This window comes from Oryzias latipes, chromosome 15 (genome assembly GCF_002234675.1).
Source record: "Oryzias latipes chromosome 15, ASM223467v1".
NCBI lineage: Eukaryota > Metazoa > Chordata > Actinopteri > Beloniformes > Adrianichthyidae > Oryzias > Oryzias latipes.
Window position 1 is genome coordinate 18,388,110 of NC_019873.2, and position 26,091 is coordinate 18,414,200.

At 37.4% G+C, this 26,091-nt stretch overlaps 2 protein-coding genes across 9 annotated transcripts; both read right to left on the bottom strand.

The window, feature by feature from the left end:
* Positions 1-200: 200 nt before the first annotated feature.
* Positions 201-17,373, bottom strand: LOC101165417 (protein FAM13A). Of its 3 annotated transcripts, XM_023963640.1 has the most exons (22): positions 17,097-17,373; positions 16,142-16,328; positions 15,789-15,998; positions 15,663-15,693; positions 15,519-15,593; positions 14,220-14,382; positions 13,945-14,063; positions 12,001-12,174; positions 11,532-11,622; positions 11,212-11,309; positions 10,284-10,335; positions 7,850-8,042; positions 6,215-6,437; positions 6,123-6,140; positions 4,872-5,004; positions 4,596-4,677; positions 3,600-3,814; positions 3,090-3,173; positions 2,690-2,791; positions 2,196-2,404; positions 1,293-1,394; positions 201-866 (listed from the first exon to the last, which is right to left on the bottom strand). In XM_023963640.1, exons 1-22 carry the CDS (start codon positions 17,190-17,192, stop codon positions 740-742), a joined length of 2,784 nt encoding a protein of 927 aa, XP_023819408.1. In that variant the 5' UTR covers positions 17,193-17,373; the 3' UTR covers positions 201-739. The 3 variants fall into 3 exon arrangements, with proteins under 3 accessions (XP_023819408.1, XP_023819407.1, XP_020565141.1); XM_023963639.1 differs by having other exon boundaries at positions 15,519-15,693; XM_020709482.2 differs by lacking the exon at positions 6,123-6,140 and having other exon boundaries at positions 15,519-15,693; positions 17,097-17,372.
* Positions 17,374-17,947: 574 nt separating this feature from the next.
* Positions 17,948-24,804, bottom strand: slc16a9 (solute carrier family 16 member 9). 6 transcript variants are annotated; one of them, XM_023963686.1, is made up of 6 exons: positions 24,648-24,804; positions 23,340-23,585; positions 22,203-22,346; positions 21,506-21,601; positions 19,627-20,505; positions 17,948-19,500 (listed from the first exon to the last, which is right to left on the bottom strand). In XM_023963686.1, exons 2-6 carry the CDS (start codon positions 23,536-23,538, stop codon positions 19,316-19,318), a joined length of 1,503 nt encoding a protein of 500 aa, XP_023819454.1. In that variant the 5' UTR covers positions 23,539-23,585; positions 24,648-24,804; the 3' UTR covers positions 17,948-19,315. The 6 variants fall into 6 exon arrangements, with proteins under 6 accessions (XP_023819454.1, XP_023819452.1, XP_023819451.1 ...); XM_023963684.1 differs by having other exon boundaries at positions 23,340-23,588; XM_023963683.1 differs by lacking the exon at positions 24,648-24,804 and adding an exon at positions 24,197-24,509.
* Positions 24,805-26,091: the final 1,287 nt, after the last annotated feature.

The window sequence follows — 26,091 nt, forward strand, 5'->3', positions numbered from 1 at the left end:
GTATAGAAAATATAAACCAGAAGTGCACAATGTGACAAGCTCTGATCATTGACAACTAGGGCATTTAGAATTCCATCCAAGACAATATATATATATATATATATATATATATATATATATATATATATATATATATATATATATATATATATATATATATATATATATATATATATATATATATATATATATATATATATATATATATATATATAAATATATAAATTTTAGAGATATAACTTGCACTAAGTTCACTGCATGTTATCCACGGTGAACATTTAAATTCAATTCAGACCAAGAATGAAAGTCAGAATGCATATCATAGCACAAAGAAGGTTTAGGAAGGCTTGACATGCACAAACACTGAGAGCATTTTAGCTGAGAAACAAGTTTCCTCTCCACTTTCAAGCTGTGCAGTCTCCTCATCAAATGCAGATGGTTTGGTAGGAACAAATGGTGAGAAACGAAGTGCCATAATCTCCAAAAAGTAACCGTGTTACACACATGCAACTAACATAAAATGTCTTACTGACATGCAGAGTTTCTGCATCTGTTTTACCATAGTTGATAAGCAGTTTTTGGCCAGTTACCAGTTTTTACTCAGAGACAATGTCCATCAGTTTTCTTCATGTTAAGTGCATTCACATAATGAGCATGGCATGAAACATAATCATTGGCTTTGGAAACTCGTTCAGACATGACTAAGCCCTGCTACTCAAAGGTCCCACTGTGAGTTAACTCAGCCTGTTTTGGTTGAGGTTTGTTTTTTACTGAGCAGGGCCTCCAGCAGGCGTAGCTTTGCTTTGAGGTTCTTGTATTGGCAGTATTCTTCTGCTATTGGTCCACGATCCTCCTTCTGACAAGCCCTGTCAACGATATGAGGAGAGAAGATGCAAGTTAAAGGCAAACACTGTTTTTCAGAATAACCTGCAGCAGCTTCCATCACTGGTTGATAGTCCCTATGTTGCCTTATTCAGATAGCTTTGTACAGTGTGTATTGTAATCAAAAAATACTGTATTTACCTTGAAAGTTCAACATGTAAAGTAGAAAGGGTGTGTGCAGTTTAGACAGAGCGAACATCTATCTTTGTCTCCTTCCTGAACTCTTAACGTTACATGACTGTGTGTTTCAACGTCGTACCATTGACTTTCTTTTTGTGGGTGTTTTTTTTTTCTTTGTTTTTCACAAGGCATTGTTGAAAAACCAAACGTTCCAAGTTTATTAAAAGAAAACAATAAAATTCAAATGCCAAGTACCATGAAAATGATGTGTGTGTGAACAGTTACTATACCTGCCAGTCTGTATGTAGAATTGGTCTTCAAACTCCCTGAGTGCTTGGTGAAAGCGTTTCTTCTCTGATTGAACTATTTTCAAATGCTCCAGTAATTCTTCCCTGAAGAAGGAAGGTGTTAACAAAATAATACTTTTTAATTAAATTCAACTGGATCTAAGTCAAATAATACATTAAAATTGATAATGGATGTCTGATTACTTTATTAAAAGTGTCATCTCAGAAGAAATTCATTTTACTGCAGAGGATCCTTCTAAATATAAAAACATTGATGGTATGCAAATAAAATCTATTTTACTGAAAAGATAATAGCGAAAAAAAGGTCAAATTTTGAATGTTTGCTCATTTTGTGATTAGATTTGATGCACACAATGCTAAGAAACAATCTAAACAAAGATGTAAAAATGGCAAATATCTGAGGGAAAATTATATGGCTTTTTGAAAGGGACTTTTGTGTGATTGATTCATCCACTAAGCACATAAACAAAACCCAAAAAAGTGTTAAGTCACTGAATTTGAAAAAATTAAAAAATTAAAATGCAAAACAAAAAGAAAACAAAGATGTTTAACCCTTGTGCTATCCTAGGCACTTTAACATTGGGAGTAGGGTCATCTAGACCCCACTAGACAGTGCGCTGAACCTTTTTTCTTCAATGATTTGTGATCTTCACTGGTGTCCATGAATTACATGAAATCTTTCCACCTTTATCATGGTAGGGAGAATACGTCAATGTAAGGGTGGGGTCATCTGGACCCCATAGGATAGCACAAGGGTTACAACAAAATTATGCTAATTAAACAAGACGCTAAAAATAAATTAAATAAAAAAAAGAAATAATTAATCTGTAAAAAGCTACCAAGGAGTGGGATAGTGTCAGTGAAAAAGACAAAAACAATCCATACCTGGATGCTTCATGAAGTGTTGCCATGGTGATGATCTGTGACTCCAGACCCTTCACCTCCTCCAGCGGAGACACTGTGGGGGTTTCAGAGGTTTCTAAGAAAGGCAAACACTCATTTGTAGACACAGACCAGGGAGGTTTTAAGCAACTTGGCTGCTGCCAGGAACTTTGATATTTGGAATGCTCTTCATCAGACCCCTCCTCTTCCTCCTGTACTCCACCAAAAAAAGAATTTGACAGACACAGATTTTATTTTTAAATCAATGAAATCTGATCATTACACTTCATTTCTTAGCAGCAAATATACCTAAGACTCATTCCTATGTATTAATTGAATTAGTAAAATCCTCATCTGGCTTTGATATTTGCCCACTGGGGGGCAGTGTAACACTGACAGATTTTTCTAAAGGGGAGAGTTTAAATCTCACAAAATGCATTGATTTGTTGTATATCTCAATTTGTCTGTGTCTAAACATTGTGTAAATGGTTACGCACAATAGTTGTGATGGTTGCAGAGGAAGCGGACAAAAGCAGCTGCTTGAGAAGATGGTAGCGATCATAGAAAGGGTTCATCAGCGAGCGCTCGTGCCTGGAGCCCTGAAGTCACACAGACACAAAACCATAATGTTAATACAGGCTAATTTTTCATTTTAAAATGAAAGAAAAGCGTAAACCTTGTGCTATCCTAGGCATTTTAACATTGGGAGTTGGGTCATCTGCACTGAACCTTTTTTCTTCAATGATTTGTGATCTTCACTTCACTTCACTGGTGTCCATGGATTACATGAAATCTTTCCACCTTTATCCACCTTTGTCAGGGTAGGGAGAACACGTCAATGTAAGGGTGGGGTCATCTAGGATAGCACAAGGGTTAAAGAAAGGAGGTCGGTCTTACTGGTCGACCGTGGAGGCTCTCAAAGAACAGCAAACACTTCTGCATGCACGTCTTCTCCATGCTCATTTGGAAATGAGACATCTCCTATTTATACAGAAAAAGGAAAAACATGAACAACAAATTATATATTTGACTACAACGAAACTGTTATGATCTTTATAAAACCAAGACAGTCTAATGTTGCATTCTATTAATGTATTTATAAACAATTCAGATAAAGTAGCTATATTTAAAGTCCATGATTTACAGTCAAAAATAAAAAGTATGTGTTCAAGGTTCAGATGACCATGTTGAACAATTCTTTCATGCTTGAATTAGAAAAGTGAACAATTTGAACTGTCAAATTAAAGAAAATTACTTTTTAAACTGAAATAACTTTTTGCCTAAAAATCAGCAAAAAAAACTTTTTTTTTTTCATTTTGCTCTGTGTTTAATCTATAATGTAAATTCAGCTTTGATCCGTTTTTTTTTGTATTTGGAATAAATCAAAAGAGGCATTCGTGTAACAACCTTGATGCTGTCAGGCAGGCCCAGCTCCCGGCGTCTTTCCTTGAGCCTATTGGTTATCATGTTGACTGTTTCCTCTACACTGGGTTTGGTGATGCTGTTGTTATTGAGAGGCTGTAGTGCAGTTCCTGCTGGTACTGCCTCCTTCTGGGACAAAGTGTTCCTGCAAGTCTCAGCTGTGGAGCTGACTCTGACTCCTGACTGTCTCAGCTTCATCTCTGTGATAACAAAAGAGTAACAAAAAAAGAAAGAAAAGTGAACACAATTTCAGTATTGGATGATGAAATTGGTATCCTCGGTTAGTAAATAGCATGACTATAGCATTTTTTTTAGCAACAGTTTTATGAATTTGTTTTTTATAATGATTAATGGGTTTATTACAGATGAAGCCAATTTTAGGTCAACTGACTTGCCCAGAGACACTTTCCTGGGATTTAAACCCAATTAGATTGGTCAGAGGTTAGTTTTTAAACAAACATAATGTATCTAACACTTTTTGTCTCAAAATTTTTACTTTTCTTTTTTCCTGTATTATATTATATTTTAAAATGTCAAAGCAATTTTTTAGGCTCTGAATTAAGTTTCTCTCCACTTTTTGTGCATATAGTTTATATACCCCTTCTGCTTGTAAAAAAAAAAGGTATGTATCAATTAAAATTTAACCTTAAAAACCAGTCTCCTCTGTATTTGTTTGATGACTCAATAAGTCATCTTAATATAATACCTGAAAGTTAAAAATACTCCTGTAAGTCGTGTGGTGTCTTGCTTGTATAATACGCCTACTGGCCTCATAAGCTCTGCTGAGTTCACCTACACATCCTCAATTCCAGTATTGGCTGAACTAAAAGAAAATCCTCCACTTTTAGCAAAGAGATTTCCACGGAAAATGTCAAATCCTAATAATGCCTTTTTCTTGATTCTAACTTGTTACAAGAGCAGCCCCTGCAAAGACTGAAATAGTTATTCAAACACTCCAGCTCTACTCTAATAAAAACTGACCTTTCAGTTGCCTGCGACTCTTGACAAGCTCCTTCATCAGTTTAGCCACTTCTGGATTTGCTGTCTTGTCATTGTGAGCTGGCTAGAAAAATCAATAACAAAGACAAATTTGTTATTTTATTTGAGTTCTGCTCAGTTCTCCCTAGGGATTAAGCTCTGAGAAAAAGAACTTTTTCTTTTTTACAGGATTTATTTTGTTATAAATTTAGCTACAAATCAATGGAAACAAAAAAATTAATTCTGACCAACTGTAAATATTCTGACTTTGTTCATCACCTTGTAGTGTTTTTCATGTTCAAAATGTTCCTCAAAGCGTCGGATCCTCTTTCTGATGGTATGAATGTGTCTGTTAAGCATGGGGATAGACATGGAACCTTCATCTTTGTCTGTGTGGACACTGGAGTGAGCTCTGTAGACAGAAAACACAGATGCAGACATGAATCAGATTAACAAAAGGATTTCTTTTTTTTTAAAGTTCAAGTTTACAACTCAAATGGTGCAACACAACAAGCAAAAAATAAAAGCCAATAACATTGAACTGTATTATTTGTAATTGTTAAAAGTATGTGCAATCCAGATTATTCTCATTAGAGAGTGTCCTAATTGCTTGATATCAGTCTAAAGAAGTGACCAACAGATTACACAAATAGATTTTTGATGCACTTTACATACTGAGCAAGTAAAAGATAACAGTGGAGGGGAAAACGGCAAATGGAAAATTCGGAAATAAACCAACAAAACTCAAAAAGGGCGACCATCTAATCTGCTGGGGTCAGAAAAAAACAGAAAGACATAGACAAGTGCAAAAACCACGCAAACATCTGCAACAGGACAAGTATGTAGATTAAGTTTGCTGGACAGAGTTAAGAGAAAGCAGAAAAACAAGTTGATCATTGCATTACTAAGGAACAATAAGGCAGATGAGCACAAAAATGTGTTCAAGGGCAAAAGGAATATGTTTGGGATGCAACAGTAAAAAAAACATAAAGAAGAGAAACATACTCAAAATTCTTAGAAAACATTACATAACAGTGACATCATTTAGTCATTGTAGGAGTGGAAAAACAGACAACAGCCGCTTATAAAACCACCGGAACATCGTTTAGCAGACGAAAGAGATATGTTAATATTATAATGAAGAAATAATTTAAGACAAAAATTTGCAACCATGTGAGACCGGAAAGCAGACAAACACGCACAAAACACTGGCACATTTGTTTTCAGATGAAAGAGATATGTTAGTAATATCATAAGATTTCTGCTAAGACAAAGATTTGCAACAATAAGAGACCAGGAAATAGACAGATATACACAAAAACAATGGGACATCTCTTGAAAGGCAAGGGTGTCTGTACCAATGACATTCACATAATGATTTACTGTATAGATTTTTGGATGAGATCAAAAATAAGGTTTTAAGTGCGCAAAATGCCCAGTGTGTGGTGAAATGATCCCTGGCTTTATTAATATAAACACATAATTAAAAGTATATCAAATTAAGTTGGTAAATGTTCAATTACAACTCACTTTTTGTAACTTGCTTCCCTGTTGCAAGAATAAAAAAAAAACAGACATTGGTCTCATTTCAGAGAGATTGTTCTCTAAAACAGATGCCTTACATGCGCATGTACTGGAAGCATGGTGGAGAGGGAGCAGTGTCGGGGTCGAGGTTGTAGCGCAGGCTGTGGCTGAAGCTGGAGCAACGTGGCGAGGGAACAGGGCAGTCGCTTGTTGTTAAACGGGACAAAAGCGGACTTGAGTTTGGAACCGAAGGGCTTAACAAGTTGTCATCTTCTGAAAATTCCACTGAATAGGAGGAAGTGGAAGAGATAGGGCTGGACTCTGAAAAGACAGACATGGGTTGTGTAATCTATGAGTGCACAAAATAATTACAACTCTGCGCGTTTGTCTCATTTGGCTGTTACCTGAATATTTGTTAAATCTATTTAAACTAGAAAGGGATGGTGGGAAAAAAAAGAAGTTTTTGTCAAGAAAAAAAACAAAAAAAAAAAAACAGATAATTTTAAGAGTTAGGATTTAAAGAGGCAATTACAACAAAAAACATGCTATATGACTATTTTAAAGACACCAACCATTGAAAACAAAATTAATAAAAATTTTGTTGGAATCAAAAGGATAATTTATTGATGAAGTTCTACTGTGCTCCTACAAACTAACAACAACAAAGATAAAAAATATTAAATATTTAAACACAACTGTACATTATAGCATTAAAAACAATGCAGTCTTTGGGACATGGAGTAAAGCAAGATGCTGATATAAAGTTATTTTAAGCTGAAGTTTTCTACAGAAGCAACTATAGTGACACCAGATTTTTCAACATTGTCCTTCAATTTTGCCAATGACATTACAAAAAGAAAAATGACACTTTATTACGCCATATGTTGTCTTTCAAGCCTGCATCTACCTAAATTTTAGATCCACTGTTTACTAAATTAAAAACAAAGGGTGTAACAATTCATTTTAACAAGGATTTGATTCACATCATAGTTAGTGGTTACAGATAGTATTTATTGTATGAAATTGGTTCATTTTGAACGATCCGATTTGATCCGATTCTCTGATCTAAGATCCAGGACATCGTTAGCCAGAACTTCAACTAGTGTGACTCAAAGATAAATACCTGGTACAGAACAGTGCAGGGGAAGTTTTCCAGATTCCTTGTGCTTTTTTTTGCAACAGAATCAAGTGTAAATTAAACATGTGTACAAACAAACAAGTAAACAAGAATTAATGGCAAATCCGTTCATAATTTAGTTTAATAAAGTTCAGCCCACTACAAACAGGACATTATTAGAAAATTCTACCACACTGTATTTGCAAAAGAACAAGGTTTTTCCGATGGAACGATAGCTTCATCATTTTTTGCGGCCATCACGTGTGTTGTTCGCTGTGATGCACTCCAAATTTTATTTGAAAAAGGATGATTTTATGTAAGTTATTTCATTTTAAAACATTTTTTTGATAATATAGGTTGATTTGGTTAACAAATTGCCTCAGACAGATTGATCTGGTTGGATAAATCAGTTAATCAATCAATGATTACTCCCCTATTAAAAACTATTTCCCAGGAAAAATACAACTTTGGTGTCCAGATTGACACAACAATGATTAATGCCATATGTATACTGAATCTTAAGTTATTTCAATGAATAAATATAAGCTTTATACCTTTATTTATAATTATTTGTTGCTATATGTAGTTTTGAAGAAGAAAAATTGCATGAGTTTACCCGACTGTGGTGAGCTGACAGTGTTCTCCTCCTGGAATGGTGACAAAGGTGGTGTAAGGCTTAAATGAAGCCTCATTTTTTCTGAAGTAAAGGGCTGCTGTTCAACAGAGAGGTTTTCCTCAGTATGGGGGTCTCCTGGTTCTGGTTCCGGTCCCGTTTCTGCTTGTAGGGCTTGTAGCTTAAGGGAGGGGCTCTGGAAACAGAAGCAGAACATTTCTTCTGGGATTCGAACGGGTTAAATGTCTCAGATTTGGGGGGAGGACAAGTTTTCACTGTTTCCCATGCCTTAGGAGATTTCAGAAGTCCCGCCAAAGCACTACTTTATATCTAAAGAGCAGCTGTAAAAGAGAATAGGGGGATGAGATGAGTGGACATCTTTATAAAAGACAAAAATAGGTAAGCTGGCGTCCGGCTACATGGTGTTAGTACCAGTATTTAAAAAAAGTGGTATTTAGTTAAAAAGAAAGGGGCAGAAATATTGAGTTTGACAGGTGAAAATAAAATGGAAGATAAAAAAGATTGCAGTTTCTCCTTTGTAGCTCATCAGCCAGACAGACACATTTCCAGCAGGATTTTATCTCAATAGTCTGTTATGAATCAGATTCCTAGTATCCATCCGGAATCCAGTGTGAAATTTCTGAAGAAAAAATTGTCGTAAATCCATCAGCTGTGAATCCCCAATGCCTTAATCCACGTGTCTGCATAAGTGCAAGAGCGTATTTTTCCCGTGCCAGGAGATTCCTGAAAACCTCCAAACAGACGTTCCTGAAAGTTCTGCCGGCGAATCGCCTCGACATGGATTATTCATAATACACGGAGGTAGGAGTGGCGGTGGGAATAGCATCCCTGCCGATGCGTCTGATGTGGGTGTGTGCGCAAGGGGAGGAGAGAGATCCTGACGAGGTGTTTCCATAGCAACGTTGTCAGGTTGGGATGAGGAGTCAATTTGAAGGAGAGGCAGTGAGTCACGTAACTGTTTGCCTCAATGAGTGCGTATGCGGACAAGTGAGCTCTGAGAGCAAACTGACTAAAATGAGATGAGCAGAAACATTCCATGAGATTAGAAAGGAGGCTGGGAGATGATCCTGTTTTTTTTTTGTAGATGTTACTTTAGATTTTGAAAAGAAGAAGAAGCCTAAAACACTGGTTTCTTATCCGGCTTTCCTTTTGGCAGCTAACTCATTAAAAAAAAAACTCTGTGCATCATGAAGGAGGTGGAAGGATGTAAGGGCGAAGAAGAAATGATGCTGTTGTTACTCAAGAAAGATGCCTACAGGCTCCCATTCTCACACCTACGCACACATGAGCAGATGTGCTGACGAATACACGGTTACAGGAGGTATCCATTTTTATTTTCCCTCTGGCTGTATGTCGCAGCTTAAAATTAATGGAGACAGAAGAACTTGCGTCATAGCTGTTGTCTTTGCCTCTGCAATCAATGTGTCTGTCAGGATTCAACACAATCCACCTCCTCCCATGCTCCTTGATGAAAAAGATAGATGATAAGGGCATAGTGACACACATCAGTGTAGGCAAGAACACTACTGCGCATTTGTGTATGTAAAAAAAAAATATATTTACATGTGTATTTTATAAGTTGAATAGATATTCTTTCGGTTAAGTTTAAATAGTTTGTCATCCAAAAAAGCAATTACCTGAATTGTATAAAATGAAATATACCAGATTTTATGTGACAAATATTATAATAAAGTATTAATTATGTAAGTTAGGTGTAAATATTTCTTCCCTGATGCAATAGCCATGTCCAGTTAAACTATTTTCAGATTGGAAAATGGTCTTTAAATCCTTTTGACACATAGTTTTATATCAGTGAGCAAATGCTAACATAGCTAACAGTCCAATCCTCGTAAATGAAGAGCATTACCATTAAGGTAAGATTTCTGGAACATAACACATTTTCAGAAATGGCTTGGTTTATATTTCTATTCATTTATTTTATTTTATCAATTTTATATTTATTTATATTATTTAATTTTTGTAATTTATTTTATATCAGACCTATTGTTTTTGCTTTGGAGCAATGATGGGTTACAATGACATTAGTGCTTTCCACCACAGATACAAGCCTAAGGCTAAAGCTGCCCTGAATCTCTTATCTCTTATCTCTAAGTAATTTTTATTCTTAAGTGCTTTACGTTTTTGTCAAAAACTTAGCTGAATGCCTTTTTCTTGCTTTTCTCTTTCTGTAGATGAACTTTCTTTTTTCTTTCGTCCTTCCGTTTTCATTTTTTCGTGAACAATCACACTTTTTTTTCCATTTCCAAAGTCAGATGTTAGTTCTGTGGGGTCAATTCTGATTTTAGCACTGGTCTTTATAACTACAAATCTCCCTCATCAGTCAGTAGACAGAATGTAAACAGACTTTAACCAGTGAATCCATGAACTCAACTTTTAAAAGCCAGTTTACCTATACCTCAGGCCCAGTGGTTTCATCTTTGTTCTCATCGTTAACATAGCATGGCATGCTGAAAATAACAGAGAAAAAGAAATTATTTTAAAAGAGATATCACATGCAGTGTAGCAAAATAAATACATTGAACAAGAATAAAACATACATTATGATTTCTATTGATTATTTTTTCCCAATTTGTTTTAGTTGAAGTGATTAACTTTACAGAACTTTGAGTGTCTTGCAGAATTGCTGACTGACAAATACATTTTTCCATCATTGCACTGCAAAAACCCCTGGCAATTTCTGCAAAAACAACCTCCCATTTTGCTTGCAAATTGACTTGACTATTGAACAAAATATGCACCGTCTGCTTCATTATCAATACTTTATTGGATCTGCTCACAGCCAGGACAATGTTGTTTGCATCTTAACAGTCAGGGCTTATCTGTCAGGGGTATTGGGGTCATTGTTTATTTACGTCTGATATTACTGCAGCCATCTCAGCTGTCCTTTGCTTCTATTGATGCCACGCAAAACAAAGGGTCAGCGTGCCAGCGTGCTGAGTCGATTGAAAAAGTCTATCTGCTCCATGTAAGCCCCCACGGCGGGTCAGTGTTACATGGACTGGAATCATATCAAAGCCATGACAGTAAGCAGGACAATGCTCTGATAACCTACTTCTCAAACTGACTGTAGGGCTTGTATGAACTCAGACAAGAGAGAAAAAAAAGACAACGTGGTACTGTAATAGTACTGTAAATAATAGTAATAGATACTGTAAAATAGTCTATTAAATTACTCCTAAAAATTGGTCTTTATGTTTTGCTTGCAGGATTTATTATTTACTTCGCGTCAAGAACCAGTAGCAGTTATAAAAAACCAGACCACAGAAAGGGAAAAACAACAACTGTCGTCCCTTTTTGTAACCATCAGAAGACTTTCCACTCACCTATCTGTGTGTTGACTCTGTGTTTGGGTTTTGCTTGGTGATTCATTTGAACTGCGGGAGTTTGAGTCAAATGCATTCTGCTCCACACATCTAGAGATCTGAGAAACAGCTTAGTCAGTGCTGTGAAACACTACAGATCAATTAAAATATCTGCAAATGAAAGCATTATGATGGTGTTGTTACAGCTAATACTTTGGAAAAAAAATACTGCACAGCACAAACACAGAGAGTTGAGTCATAGCTGAAGATAGTGAGAACTGGCTATGTGCAGAAATAAACAAAAATGAAATAATTAAATATTGAATAACTGCAATAAATACCATCAAGTCTTCTTGTGTAGATGAGGAAGTTAGTTCTTCCACCTCTTTATCATTTGACAGCATGTTGTGCTGTGAATTTCCTGAAAAAGTCCTATAAGAAGGGAAACTAGTTAACTAGTCAAGTATCTTAAAGAAACATATCAACAATCTTATTTTAATAAAAGCAAAGCCATTAAAATGTATGTAAGTATTTCCTTTAGATAAAGTGATTAATATTTATGAAAAAAAGATGATGAATATGCCTGCGAGGTAAATGTAGACTATAAGAGTCACTGATGAAAAGTTTACTTTTTTCTGGTAGCTTTGATATTTTGACTAAATTTTTATAGAAATTCTATTTAATAAGAAATATATTTCTCTTTTAAACTGTCGGCAAAATGTACGAATAGCACTTCAGCAGGTTTGAAATGGCTCTCTGTTATGAAAAGAAGGAAAATAGATCTCGTCTTTTGTTTGAAAAAGCCCTTACATCACACATTCTGTTACTTCTGACTCTCCAGTTTGTTGTTGATGCTCTGTCATGGAGACAGTGGGGCAAGAGAGCACACCAGCTGCCTCAATGGCATCCTGATTTGAAATCAACGGCTGAATGTCAGCGCTGACGTCAGAACTGGTTTCACGGCCCTGTGGCAGTTTGTCAGAGCTATGAAGAGATTAAAAAAACAGTGTGAAACTGTTAGATAACTGAATAAGGAGGAGGAAATATACTTGTAAGGTTCTCACAATGGACTGTTTAGTCAAAGTAATATCAGCTATAGATGAATTATTTCACAAAGAAGGCAGATGAGGCAGATGAAACAGAACTAAGCTTGCTCAAAAAAATTATAAAAGTGATATAAAATATGGAAATTGATCCTTGAGAAAACTGATGGGCAGACAGACACACACATGCTAATGCTGCAGAAAATCTAATGCAGCAATTGAGCTGAATGAGGCTTTCACTTTCTGTCTTTTTTTAAATAAAAAGATTGTACAAAGTACATCCAAAACACAAATTTACTTTACAGACATTTAAGACAAAACAGAGAAAGCCAACAAAAGAACAAAACAAAAACAAAAATCCAAGCATAAACAATAGGTGCATAATCAGAAGAAAATTGACCCGCCCACTTTAGCTGAATACACACGCTCTCATTAACCGAACACATTCAAGCTCACAAAATTTTGTGAAGATTCTCTGTCATCCAGGTCATGTTAGTTGTAACATATTAGTCCATGTCATGCAGTGTCGTGTTTTGCAGAGAGAAGTGTGGCATGAAGTGTTTCTTTTTTTTTGTTTTTGTTGTTTTGCTAGTTGTCATTCACCTTTTGGCACATTTCACTTCTATACACAGGCAGTTTAGTAGATATTTTTACGCCGAATATCCTTCCTGACACAACCCTGTAATCTATCCGGGCTAGGGACTGGCACAGGGAGACCCAGCCTTGGGCCCCCTTGTGGCTACATAATATGCCATCCTGCTCCTTCAATAACACAAAACAGAAAGCAATGGCATATTGATTCTTTATGTAGTTAAAAGGCAATAAGCAAGTTGTCGTTTTCAGGCATCCTTGTGTCCTCATTCAGTGAGTAAACAAGCCAAACATTTGGAATGACACAGCCTCTTATGCCTGCAGAACAGATGAGCGTGGGAAACTGATGATGTGAAATTATTGGTATTTGTGTGCCCTATGGAAGCTGAAACACACAACACCACACACACATTTAAACACACACATGGACGAACACACAAGATTGACTTTTCGAATGTATCCTCTTTTGTAGCGTGTTCCTCTGTTTCAGCAACTGTGACAGTTCTTGGAGTTTAAACATTTCCTGACCACAGGAAATGTGAAAAGTAAGTTTTTATAACTGGGATGAAATAAATAGTTTCTTTTTTTATAACAAATATGAATTTCCGTTTCTATACAGACAGGGAAAACGTAAAAAGTGACACACCCAGTCCCGTGATTTTTGTACAGAATTCATAGAAAGGTTTGTGGCTCTTATGTTAGACTACAGAATAGCCTGAAACAGAAATGCTTTCCTTGCTGCCCATAAAACTAAGAGGGGGGTTAAGTGTGCAAACGGTCGCCTGGCTCCTAAGCACTGGCTGACAGCGTCAGGACAGAGGAGCTGCTGTGCAGCCAACAGTGTGCTGCTGTCTGTCTGCAGAGTATATGAAATGAAAATCATTTGTTCTCTACTGGAGGTTGAGAAACTTGAAAACGAAGTGCCAATTTTACTTAAACTATCAATTAAAGAAAAATTCTCAATCTGGACAAAAGATACAACTTTGAACTCAATAAATGGACAAACAGATACTAGAAATGAAAATATTAGTGCTTAAGTAAAAGCAAAACACCTTCTACATTTTTATGATTCTACATTTTATTTTAAGAAGTATCTGCTTCTTTGAGATGACAGCAATACCTGCTGAGCTGAGTTTGCATCCATGCTGTTCGTTTAGCTCCGCTCTCAAAGTCTGAGGGAATCTCCTTCTCACACTTCCCCTCTCTGCTATGCTCTGACTGACAGCTGTTAGCTTGGATCTAAGAAGGACAACAACATGTCATTCTATTACCGTGATGAAAACGCATGTGTTAGTGCAAATGTGGACATCTTAGTATTGTTTGTATGCGATATAACTTGAAATGTGCAAAAGAACAATAGTAACTGACTTTAATAAACTGTAAATGATGATTCACCTCAAAGGGAGAAAGAGCAGAGAGAGTTGGAGGAGGAGGAGAGGAGGATGTAACGGAGGCCTCGGCTTCAGCTGGAAAGAGAACCGCTTGGTGCTTAAGAAGGTGGAGCAACAGGGAGTTGCACACACTCTGCTCTTCCAGCATCCTGGGTCCTGCTGGAACACTGCAGGCAGAGGATACAACAGGAAAAAAACAGGCACTAGGTCAAATGTTTAACATGTGTTTTCAAAATGGCCTTCCATCAGTTCTTGAATCTAAAAGCGCCATCTAGTGGATGAAGGTTAAAACGGCACTTCATTGTAATGAAATAGCATTCAGTTATGTGAGACCTGCCAAATGTCACAGTAACATACTCACACAGCCTGGACTTACCCACCATAATTATTAGGTCTTAAATTTCAAACCCCCTAATAAAAAAGTGATCTGCAAGATTATTAGGAATAACAAGCTGCAGAGACATGAATACCACCTTGGACCAAGATAAGACAGGAATTTGACTCCATGTTTGGCACACACAGTCAGTAAATATTGATCGGATAAATATCATCCAAGCAAAATGTAAAAACAGTTTGGTGTGTTAGCGGTAAGTAGATATCCTTCTTTCCACAGCATGAGTCACCAGAAGCTGAAAGAAACTTATGACAGACAAAAAAAGCAAGGTGTGTGTAAGGTGTGTGTGTATGTCTTGGAGAGGGGGGGTGTAACATGCCATATTTAGCTACGGTTTCAACACTGTCATAAAACATATAACTATTCATTCTTATGCATTACTTAACATCAACAAGTAAATGTTGCCTTAAAGTTTAATCTTATTGTTTTAGTCCTTTTTTTAATATTTAAATCATAGTCATTACTTTTCTTTTTACTCAAACTAGTTTAAAATTCTTCCAGGACATTTAAATTATTGCAAAAGCAGAAGAAGCAAAGGATAAGAGAAGTTTTCCACCCACAATATTTTCCAATCATGTTCTGCCAATAGTAAACCTCCCACATTACACCGTTGTTCTGCTGATATCATGTTTTCCAATCAAACCCGAATCCCTTTGACCAGACTAATAAGAAGATACTGTGAGGTCAAGCCATGGAGAGTTAACTGTGAGTACAATGCGTCTTATTTTTTTGTAGAGGCCAAAGTCAGGAGTTCTGCAAGTTTCCCTGAACATAAAGGTTGTTTACAGTCAAGAGTGAGCTTAATAAACAGGAAGTCAGTATGACCCCGATGGCCTCTATTGTATCTTACATAACATCATTAACCCAAATCCATTTCCTTGACAAAAATATTCTGAAGCTTCAACTTACTGGAATATGCATGGCCCAAAAATGGGGGCTAGATTTTCCAACGGCATGTGGTTCGACTGGCTATGAGCAGCCACTCTGGACAGAAAGTGGATGAGGTAGGACAAAATATTAGTGTCAGGGAGTAAAGAAAGATTTTCTTTCAACCTCTGGTTTAGTCCTGACTCGTCAGTATGTCCTGAAAGTAAGAATAGAAATTGCACAGAATGTTACCCAGTGCTTTTCTTTTACTGGTAGGGTTTGATCTGAGCTGTGCGTTCTGGCAAAGGGTACCTGTTAGGCTTAGAACCAGCTCTTTTCTGTGTGGATCAGGCACTATCGGGACAGGCAGTTCCCGGAGAAAGAGTTTGAGCAGGGAAGCTACAGTGGTGACATCAGCTTCGTGGTCCAGGTCAACTCTTTCTCCTTGATCCCATCTCAGTCTCAACTGCCTCGTCCGCAGCACTGACCCACTCAAACGAAAGAGGCCTTGTTGCTGCAGCCCTAAAAACAACCACATATTTGCAAGATGGCAGCCTAAAATTGTTTTAACTGAGCAAAATAGGAGTGTGAGTGCATTAAATGAACAAGAAACTAAGTAAAAAAAAGAGGATGACCTATGGGGATCAACAGTATGCTGTGTTTACCATTGCTGTCCAGATACTCCACCATGTCTCTTAACACAAGAGGTATTCCACGGATCATCTGTTCGTTCTCTCGGAGAGTTTCCAAGGTGACGCCAAACACAGAGCTGGGTGGAGCTTCAGGGACCGACACCACAAAGGGACTAACTTTAGCACCGGGCCTGAGGATTCTCACCGAGGAAGGGTCACTCTGAGGGGGAAGGATGGAAATTTACAGCAGTTTCATTTATGATTGATTAATATTCACAAGGTTATGGTTGGCTTGGAGGGAATTATTAGGGGAAAAATGTCTCATGTAAAAACATGTGGCTTCCAGATTACAAAAAAATAACTTTATAGAAAATATGTTGTAATAAACTAGTAAGGTATCTATGGCTGCTGTGAGTGACGGCCCTTGTAGAAATTAAGAAATTTTATGAATATAAGAAAATGAAAATACTGTTTAATTATCATTTACAGTAAGGTAAGAAAAGAAACACTTAGCAAATGCACACAGATATTTCCTAATTTCTTTTGAGTTACTTAATCTTATTTTATTGGCTGTACATCTTCATATTGCATTTTCTATTGCACTAAAAATGTTAAATCACGTTTTCCAAAATACATAAAATTCCTAATTTTCAATGTCAACTTGTTAAAAGAGTTTACCTTACATGTATTCAAAAATGTTTAATGTATTTATTTATTTTTCACTACTAGTTCATTCATAGCACGTTAAAATGCACAAACCCATCAAGTTTCAAGGTAAAATTATTAAGCATGTATGTTTAATTATTTTTCACTTCCTTACGAGTGCCATGGCAACAACAGAACATAGAAATGTAGGTGCATACAGAGGAATAGAAACACTTTGTGGAAATACATGATATTAAATTATTTGTTGCCAGTAAAAGCATATTGTAGGTCTACTTTTCCCGGAAAACAGACGCTTAAAAGAACAACAACGCAGGTAACTTACACAGAGTGATATTGACGCGCCAGCGCCCATGATTTGGCAGAAGAACTGTTTCCTTTTCAAGAGGCTTGTCTTCCTGAAACTCCCAAATGATGACATGCATTCATTTTACTAGTATTAAACCACAACGCGCTATTTTCCTATGGAGTTTGCGAACTTCTTTGCTGTAACTCCAGCTTCCACGGATATGTTGATAGTAACCAGTTGTGAGAGACCATAACGGGAGACCCACGTTACCGTGGCAACCAACAAGCCGGGTATGAGGATGTTAGGATTCTGAAGTAAATCGACTTTCGATCCGTGTTTTCTACCTGAGCGTTGCAGGAAGAGCATGATGGGAAAACAATGAAGTCAGAAGGTCGTGTTTCTTCCTGAGTTTCAAATTGCGTCACAATTTTACAAAATAGCCCCCCCCCCCCCCCCTATTTTGGAAGTAGGGGATTGGATGACAACCATGGAGGACCATAAGGGTCTATGTCAGATGAATAAATATGACTTCAAATTTCCCCATTTCATTATAAATAAAGAAATTATATTGCAGAATGTTTTGTTATTACATATTTAAAAAGCATTTTCAAATGCATCATTCTTAAGTAATTATTAAAATGTTTGATTCAAATTTGTTTCAGGAAAATTAATTTCCAAAAGGGGAAACTAAGTTATATATATTTGAAAATCTGGCCCATTCTATAAACTTTTTTGGCATTATTTAAGTAAATGTACATTCTATGCGTGTTTTATTTCCACCTATGCTATTTTAAATTCTTTCAGCAAATAGTATCATATTTTCTTTAATTTAATTTTTGTGTAACATTGAATGGCTTGAGCACATAGACAAACATGTTTCCCAACCGTAAATGTTACCACCTCTTTTATTGGTCAAATGTGGGGCAGTTTCACCAATGCAATAAAAAAACATATTTAAATGTCATCAAAACAAAAAAAGAACATTACTGAAAACTTTAAAATAGGATAAACAATACAAAGAAGCAGACATACATGTTTTAACAATAAAAAAACCATTTCTACAAAAACTGTTCAGTCTACAAATGTGAAAGGTTCAACTAATATCCCAATGTTCTCTCACATCTACAATTCTAACTAGATAACTGTAGAGGTTCAAAAAGGCACTAAAATCAAAACATTTTTAACAAGTTACTGGCCAGTTTTTTTTTCATTAAAAAAAACTTACTAGCACGTGAGGCTTTGCAAAAACTAGGCAATATAAAAAAAAATCTACACACATAAAAATGTGCACATATGTAAATGTGTGTATAGACACAAACGTACAGCATACGAATAAACCTGACAAACATACAACGTATCAATAGTTCAAACTCATGCCACAGGAAGTTATGCTGTCAAGGTTTAACATAGATGAAGACCTTTCTGTGGTTTTTACATATTCTTTATGTCAATCTGAATCTTTCAGAAAACCAACTGAAGCATTCCCATGATGCACTTGATGACAAAGTTCAAGGAAACCGTATGCGTTATCCAAACACAATCCGTGTGTGGGCCGGCTTCGCCATGCTTTGGTAACAAAGAAATAAAGTGTTTGGTTTTTTTTAAACCATTTTTTAAAACAGCTAAAGAAGACACAAACAAAAGGCTGGAGGTTATAAAAAAGGAGCACCTCTTTTCAAAACCTTAAAAGTGTATAATGCAGATTTTACAACTTTTGAAAGTTTTCTTTGTGTTTCACAGCTTGGTTTGCAAAACCAAAGTGTACTTCAGCTATGATGAAAAATAATGGACCAAGAAAAATATATTTTTTAAATTATGATTTTAAAGACGTTTGTTTAGTTAACCTGGTAAAAGGAGGTGATGACAAAAATATAGCAGGTTTCAGAAAGTAGTGGTCTTAAAACCCCATTTTTCAGGGGTGACCACTGATTTTGCACAGTGATGAACTTTCACACTGAGTGCTCTTCCTGACAAAACTGGACTGGGATAATACTTGATCGAACCAGCGATCTGGTAAGAACCCAAAGCAGTGCCAACTGTACCACAGCAGGAGTAAAACATCTACAGTTTTAACAGCCAATATCATATAGATTTGGTACAAAGCGACCTTTCAGTGGAAGCCAAGAAAATCCTCCTTAAAAAAAGTGCCACCTTTGCCCTAAAAAGGATTGCCCTGAAAATGTTCTGGTGGCAATGCTGCCTTGACAGCTTTAGATACAGAGCGTCATTATGTCGTCTTTGTAAAGTGCAACAATTCAGGATACGGAGGCGACTTTTTCACATGTGCAAGTATACTGGATGTCTGGTCGCTCTTTATCAGCAGGCTTCTTTTTCCAGCAGGGAAGGCTGAGCAGCAAAAGGATGAATGCTCCTAATAACACACAGCTCCCGCTGAAGTAAAACGCCAGGTCGTAGGACTGAGTACAGTCAAAGAACCAGCCTGTAAAGAAAAGACAAAAACAAACATCAGAAGATTGCTCAAAATTACTGGTTGGAAATGACTTTTTCAAGGATAAAACCATTTCTGCAGGCCTTTAAAAAGGGGAAAACAAAGAAAGTTTCTTACCTACTACTGGGGGTCCAAGCATGATCCCAAATCCCCCAAAGAACATTAGGATGCCGTGAGCTTGTGACAGTTTATCCAGGCCAACAATGTGAGTGGTAATGTAGGAGGTGAGCGACCAGTTTCCAGAGAAAAAACCCATGACGGCAGACAGAATCTGCAGTCCAACGTAGGTTTTGGTAATGGGGATGAGGAGCAGTGCGATGCCTCCGGCAAACATAGTGAAGGCGTACAGATAAACGCAGTTAATCCATTTAATGTCCACCAGAATACCAAGAACTAGTTTACCTACTCCAGTGGCAATAGCCCCGATAGACACAAGAGGAAAGAGGCTAACTTCTTCGATAAGTCCTTCACTTTGGGCCACATCCTCAATGAAGAGCACAGGTGGGAATGCACCCAGACTGAAGAGGAAGATACCAATACAAAAGGCCACCATGACTTGATCCTGCAGAATCTCACACGTGGAATGAATGTACTCGGAGTAAGCCTTCTGCTTCGCTTTGATGAATTTTGCTATAGCTACCCCAGCAAAAGGACCTTTTTTCTTCTTCTCTATCTGTATGGCCAGATCTTTGACATCGATTGTGATGAGCAGTTCCTTAACGGTGGGAGTTTTCTCCACGGTGGTTACAGCTGAACCTGTTGTTATATTCAGGTCATGTAATGGCAGCTTGACAAAAAGCTGCTCTTCTGTGTGGCGCTCCAGAGCAGCTTTTTGTTTGAGGTAGTACCCTGGCATGTTGAGGGGCCTCATGAAGCCGGCACAGGCCATGAGGTTCAGTGCAATAGCTCCGATGATGAGTAAGCAGCCATCCAGGCCGAAGAACACAATCAACTCATTCTGGGCGGTGGCATAGATGAATGCTCCAATACTTGTACCTGAATGAGAAGACAAAGACAGACATTTTGTTGAATTCAGTAGGAGGAAATGGTATTTTTACTTTGGTACTATACTGCAGTACCATTTTTGAGTGTTTTTCCAAAACTCGTGTTTTTTTTTTAATTCAACCACATACAAAACAGAAACATTCATTATTATTGTTCATTATGTTTTGTAGCGTATCAAAGAACTTTAATAAATGAGTCACCAATATTTTTATAACCAGAAAGTATTTTTTCTCAGTACTGCCCCCTTCTGGACAAATATTGTTTTGGGAATTTGCAGGAACCCCTTTGCTGATCAGCATAGAGGGCTGTCTCTGTTTCATTTCAACATTATTGTCATTTTAAAATTTTTTGTCATTTTAAACTTGCAATATGCATGTGTTATTTATTATATTTATTTAATATAAAATATATTACAAATATATATATACTTCCCAGGTAAAAGGTATATATATACAGGTATATATATATACAGGTATATATATATACCTGTATATATATACAGGTATATACAGGTATATATATATATATATATATATATATATATATATATATATATATATATATATATATATATATATATATATATATATATATATGAGTTGGCTACATAAGTGCAGGTACTTTTTAGCTTTCACCTATGTAATACTTTTTTTTACCTGGGAAATTTTTACTTCTATTTAAATAACTACTGAGTATTTTTAACATACGGATACAGATACTTTAAATTTTGAACTTGGCCAGTACTGTCGATTGCATTAACAATAACAGCAGAGGAGTTGATATTTTAACAAATTGCAAACACAAAAACAGTGGAAGCTAAATGCTAGCAAAATTACCATTGACACATTTAGTCAGATGATCTCTGAGGCACTTAAATGGCTGGAATCTACTCTCATTTACCTGAGCATCCTAAGGCTCCCAGCTTCTCATATGAGAGAAGTGAGCACAGAGAACATGTGTGCACCCACAATTCACAGGGAAACGGGAGTACCTGTGGTGACGATGCCCAGGGCGAGGCCGCGTCTCTTGTCAAAATACTGACAGGTGATTGTCAAAGTGGCAGAGTAGACAAGACCACAACCAAGGCCTGGAGAAGCACAAACAACAAAAGGAAAACATTATATTGAGTTAAAAGTACTTTGACACGTGAATGTACTGTAAATGTGGCCTTCTGCCTTTTCCTGCACTACATCAGGCAGATATTGAAAACTGAGGATGTTAGTCGTCTCAGTACATGAACTCAATGTTGGGTTCATTAGGGGCTAAAAGAGACGCTGTGAAGGTGTTTTAGACAACCCACCAAGATAAACATGCTGTGATGAGACGCAAACAAGTTACATGTGACTGCCCAACCTGAGTAAGCTTTCTAGCGATAGCTCTAAAAATAAGATGCTCTTCACATATACACCCCCTCCATCCAGCAGCCCCCACACGACAGCCCAAACAGTTTAGGGCTCATACTTAATCTCCTGTTACCTAATACTGGACATGTGTTCCAGCTCATTCCCACTGAGTTTACAACTTTTTATGAGCTGTATTTGTTAACATTGGAAGAGCTGCATCGTACACGATGTTATCAAGTGCTGATATTGTTAACTAATAAGATCCAAGTCCATACTTCAATTTTTTTGGCTCCATTATGTTTGGCCCACTGCCAGGAACTTTGCTATCATGAAGTACTTCCTTACCTACAACAATCCCATAGGAAAACATTAGAAATGGGACGTTAGGAGCAAAGGCGCTAAGCATCAGACCGCCAGCAACCATTACACCGCTGAAGAAGGTCACTGGACGGGCCCCAAAGTTGTCTACGCAGGCACTGCAGATGGGACCTGTGGAAGACAAGGCACAGTCAAAGGGTGGAAAAAGTCTAAGTCATTAAAAGTATCAAACCAACAAAGAACACAGATGATAAAAACGGCTTTATTTATCCTGAGTAAATAAAATAAAAAATACTGCTGCCTCTAGTGGTGACAATAAGACATTTCACTAGATTTTAAACTTGTAAAAGAGCTGAAGTTTAGATTCTATTTAATTTTAATAGGTTACAAAACTCATTATTAAAGCACTCTGTGCAATTCTAAAACAGCAAGACATGGCTTCCCCGCTCTAACAGTAAAATCTTTCATCCCGAGGCTGCTTGAGTCATGTGTCATACGACCGTTACAGATTCCTTCCCCTCTAAGACCTTCAAACTGATTCCGTTCACAGTGGTTGGTGGGTTAGGAGGGAGTGCAACAGGAACTGCAGTGCAAAGGGACATTACATCTGGGACATGTGAGGACTGTCCGAAGCCCGATGCCATATCTGTCTGGTTTTTATTTTCACCTGCAGTGCTTTTCAGAAAGACTGAGAGAAGCCATGCCACCCTGAAAGCCAGCCAGCTCTCTCTAAAGCAGAAATGTCCCCCTGTATCGCCTCTCTGTTTAGTAAACATCTTGGCAGCACATGTCATCTTAAGGACAAAGCAAAAGGATTCATAGCTTTTTCCTTGTGGTAAAAGCTTTCTTTTGATATAAAATTAAAGGACAACAGCTGCTTCTTCCTGTTTCCTAATAGTGCTTCATAACATAAATAAGTAAAACGTTGTTTACTTTGGATGAAAATCCAAAATTGTTGGTTTGCTGAGAGGTTCAACAGGGCTTGTATTTAAAATATAATTTATGAATATAATTTAATATGTCTGCAATTACTTAGCAAATGAACTCCAAAAAAATGCCTGAATATAATTTTTCTTTTTCTTTTTTTTTTACATTTTCTTTTACATTTATTTTTCTTTTAAACTGTAATCTTGAATTTTTTTTAAGAGAAGATGGATTACTCACTGGCTATTAATCCCACTCCTGCCACAAGTGAGCCCACCCAGGCTGTCACGCCTTTGCCCTCCTGGAAGGCATGCAGCCACTCAGGGTACAGGACGCCCACCGACTGAGGTGACCCATAGGCCAGGAGCTGAGCCATGAAGGATGCTGCGACAATCGCCCATCCCCAACCTCCATCCAGGTCTTTAGCAGATGAAGTCATGTTGCTGATGCCCGCCGGGTTTTATTACAGCTTTAACAGAGGAGGGTCTACTGGAAAAAAAAAAGAAAAAAAACATTTATCCAAAAGATAAAACAATAGATAACAGCTATACAACCTCCCCACAACTTACTCCTATCCTCGATGTAAGGAGGAGTGCTGCAACACCTGGCCTGGGCAGCAGGTGGGTCACCTGTGTGAGGTCCTGAGCTCAAAGACTGCAATTTACTCCCAGCCTGCTGCCCTTTTTGTTCCCTACAGCTTAACCACACCTTGGAGGAGGAGAGGTGGAAGTTGACTGCACGGCCAAGTGTCCTGAACCTTAAACCTGCCTTTTCTATGAGTCAGCTTTCTTAAAAAGAACCCCTGTCCTTTCTGCTGACCAGTTTTTCTTCTAGCCTGTCTTTATTTTAAATTCATAATCTATTGCTTCACTGTGGCAGCAAACAGCCAACTATAATACAGCCCATGTAGGCACAAAGCTCCAGAGAATGTCTGTTTTCCCCGCATACACTTATTTAGGTCAAATTGGGTGAGGTGTTGGCACATATTTTAAAGAAAGACTGAAGTGTCATCAAATAAAAAAAGAATAAATGTGGTTCTTGTGTTGTTTATCAAAATAAAGGCACAGACTGTAATCAGAAACGACTGCAGCACTCACCTCAGCATCTACAACATCTGCGGCGGAGCTGCGCGCTCAGCAACAACTTTCCATGCAGAAAGCTTTCCGCGCACCCAACGAATCTCTTCATGCGGAATCTTTTTCAGACCAACAACACAATCTGCGCTCTGCTGGGGCTGTCGGCTGCCTTGTCAGAGTGGGACTGAGACGGGGCTGCCACATCGCTGTTCATTGTGTATGCGTTTGTTACTGCTTTGTAGCCGATGTTCAAACCGGTTCAAAGCTGTTCTTGCTGGTCCAAGAGCGCAGATATACAAGAGGAAGAGCGCCGCTTCCTCCTGCGCGTCTCGTGCGCAACACACACTCACGGGCATGCACGGCAAACACACGCAGACTGATGCGGTCTGCGCTTCGTTTGTTTACTTTTTTTTCCCCTTTTTCACACGACATTCTTTGACAGCAATTACATGCACAAATACAAATCTGTTACCTGTTTGTTCTTCGTGTTCACCGACAAAAAGGAGGCGCGTTTTTCATTATTTGTTGGGTCTTTTTAATACCACAAAGCTGCATATAAACAATAGAACATGATGGAGGGGAAAAAAATAAATATTATTTGACCCACTGCTTCTTTAATCTGATCGAGCTAAATTTGAGTTTGGTGTTCAAACGATGGGTGCTTATGAAACTCCCCCCACGAGATCATAGGTGGTGTTACCATCCAGTCTAAACCGGTTTTAGATGGGAATAGCACTTCACCGGCCGAAGCGGGCGCACCTCCAGGATGAGCGCAGTTAAAGGAAAACTCTTGGATCGTGTTGTGCTCAGTTTTCCAGACTCTAATCACATCTCAAATCAAGTATATGGTGCAAAAAATAAAAAGAGAAGGAGAACAACAACAGAACTCTCTGCTCCATCCAAATAAATAGAGACATAAGGGAATAAACAGCTGATCCAAGGATAAGAACCACGTTATAGGGACCTATAAAGATTTGTAAAATATGTAACGTTTATATGTCACTTGAAATGCATCATTTGCTATTTCTTTAGATTCAGGCATCTGATTTTACAATATTGTTCCGCAGATCTAAGAATGCATCTGCGTAAAAGTGTCAAAAATCAAACTTTGCTTTACATGGATGTCTCAGGAAGGAAATTTGCTCTTTGAAACCCTGCTTGAGTGTCATAAAAGTTTATCACCTATTTGATTGTCCCCATTCTCATAACCTCAGGTCAGAGACATTGTGATGCAATGTAAGCAAAACTGATGTTGATGATGGCTCTAGGGAAACTGTCCAGACGAAGAGCGGAAGCTTGCTTTTATTTTGAATCAGGAAAAAGATCTTTAAGAATTGTGATGGGTTTTCTCATAGCTGAGGTAGGTCTGCCATCTGGAAAGGGAGCTACTCAAAAGATTTACTTCTTAATCCCCTTCTGCCTGGAAAATGAAGCAGACAAAAAGAACAAGTGAGGCAAAGTTAATTGTACCATACAGTGGAATTACACTGATATTTTATCCAGACCAGTTTCAGCCAGAAAGAGGCCACATGATGGACGGGGTCAAAACATTTTTTAAAGGGGTTTAGAGGGTGGATTATTAACCCATTGGAATTAATGTTGGATCTGAAAATTGATGAACCATTAACTATGGGTTCATGTGGTCTTTTTTAATGTTCTAGAAAATAGAATATTGCAGTCAAAAGACAAAAAATAAATAAAATAACATTCACCCATATTCAAGCGTCAAATTTAAAAGCATTTGTTAAACTCCTCGACATTTATTGATACATAAAACCACTTTGGCACCAATATTATGTTAATTCAGTATCTACATGAAAGCAAAAGGTAACTTTTTTTCATAGCTGGAAAAAAGGGTTAAAATACAGCACGCTGGTTTCATTTAATGCACTTTTATTCATGTAGTTTTAAGTTTT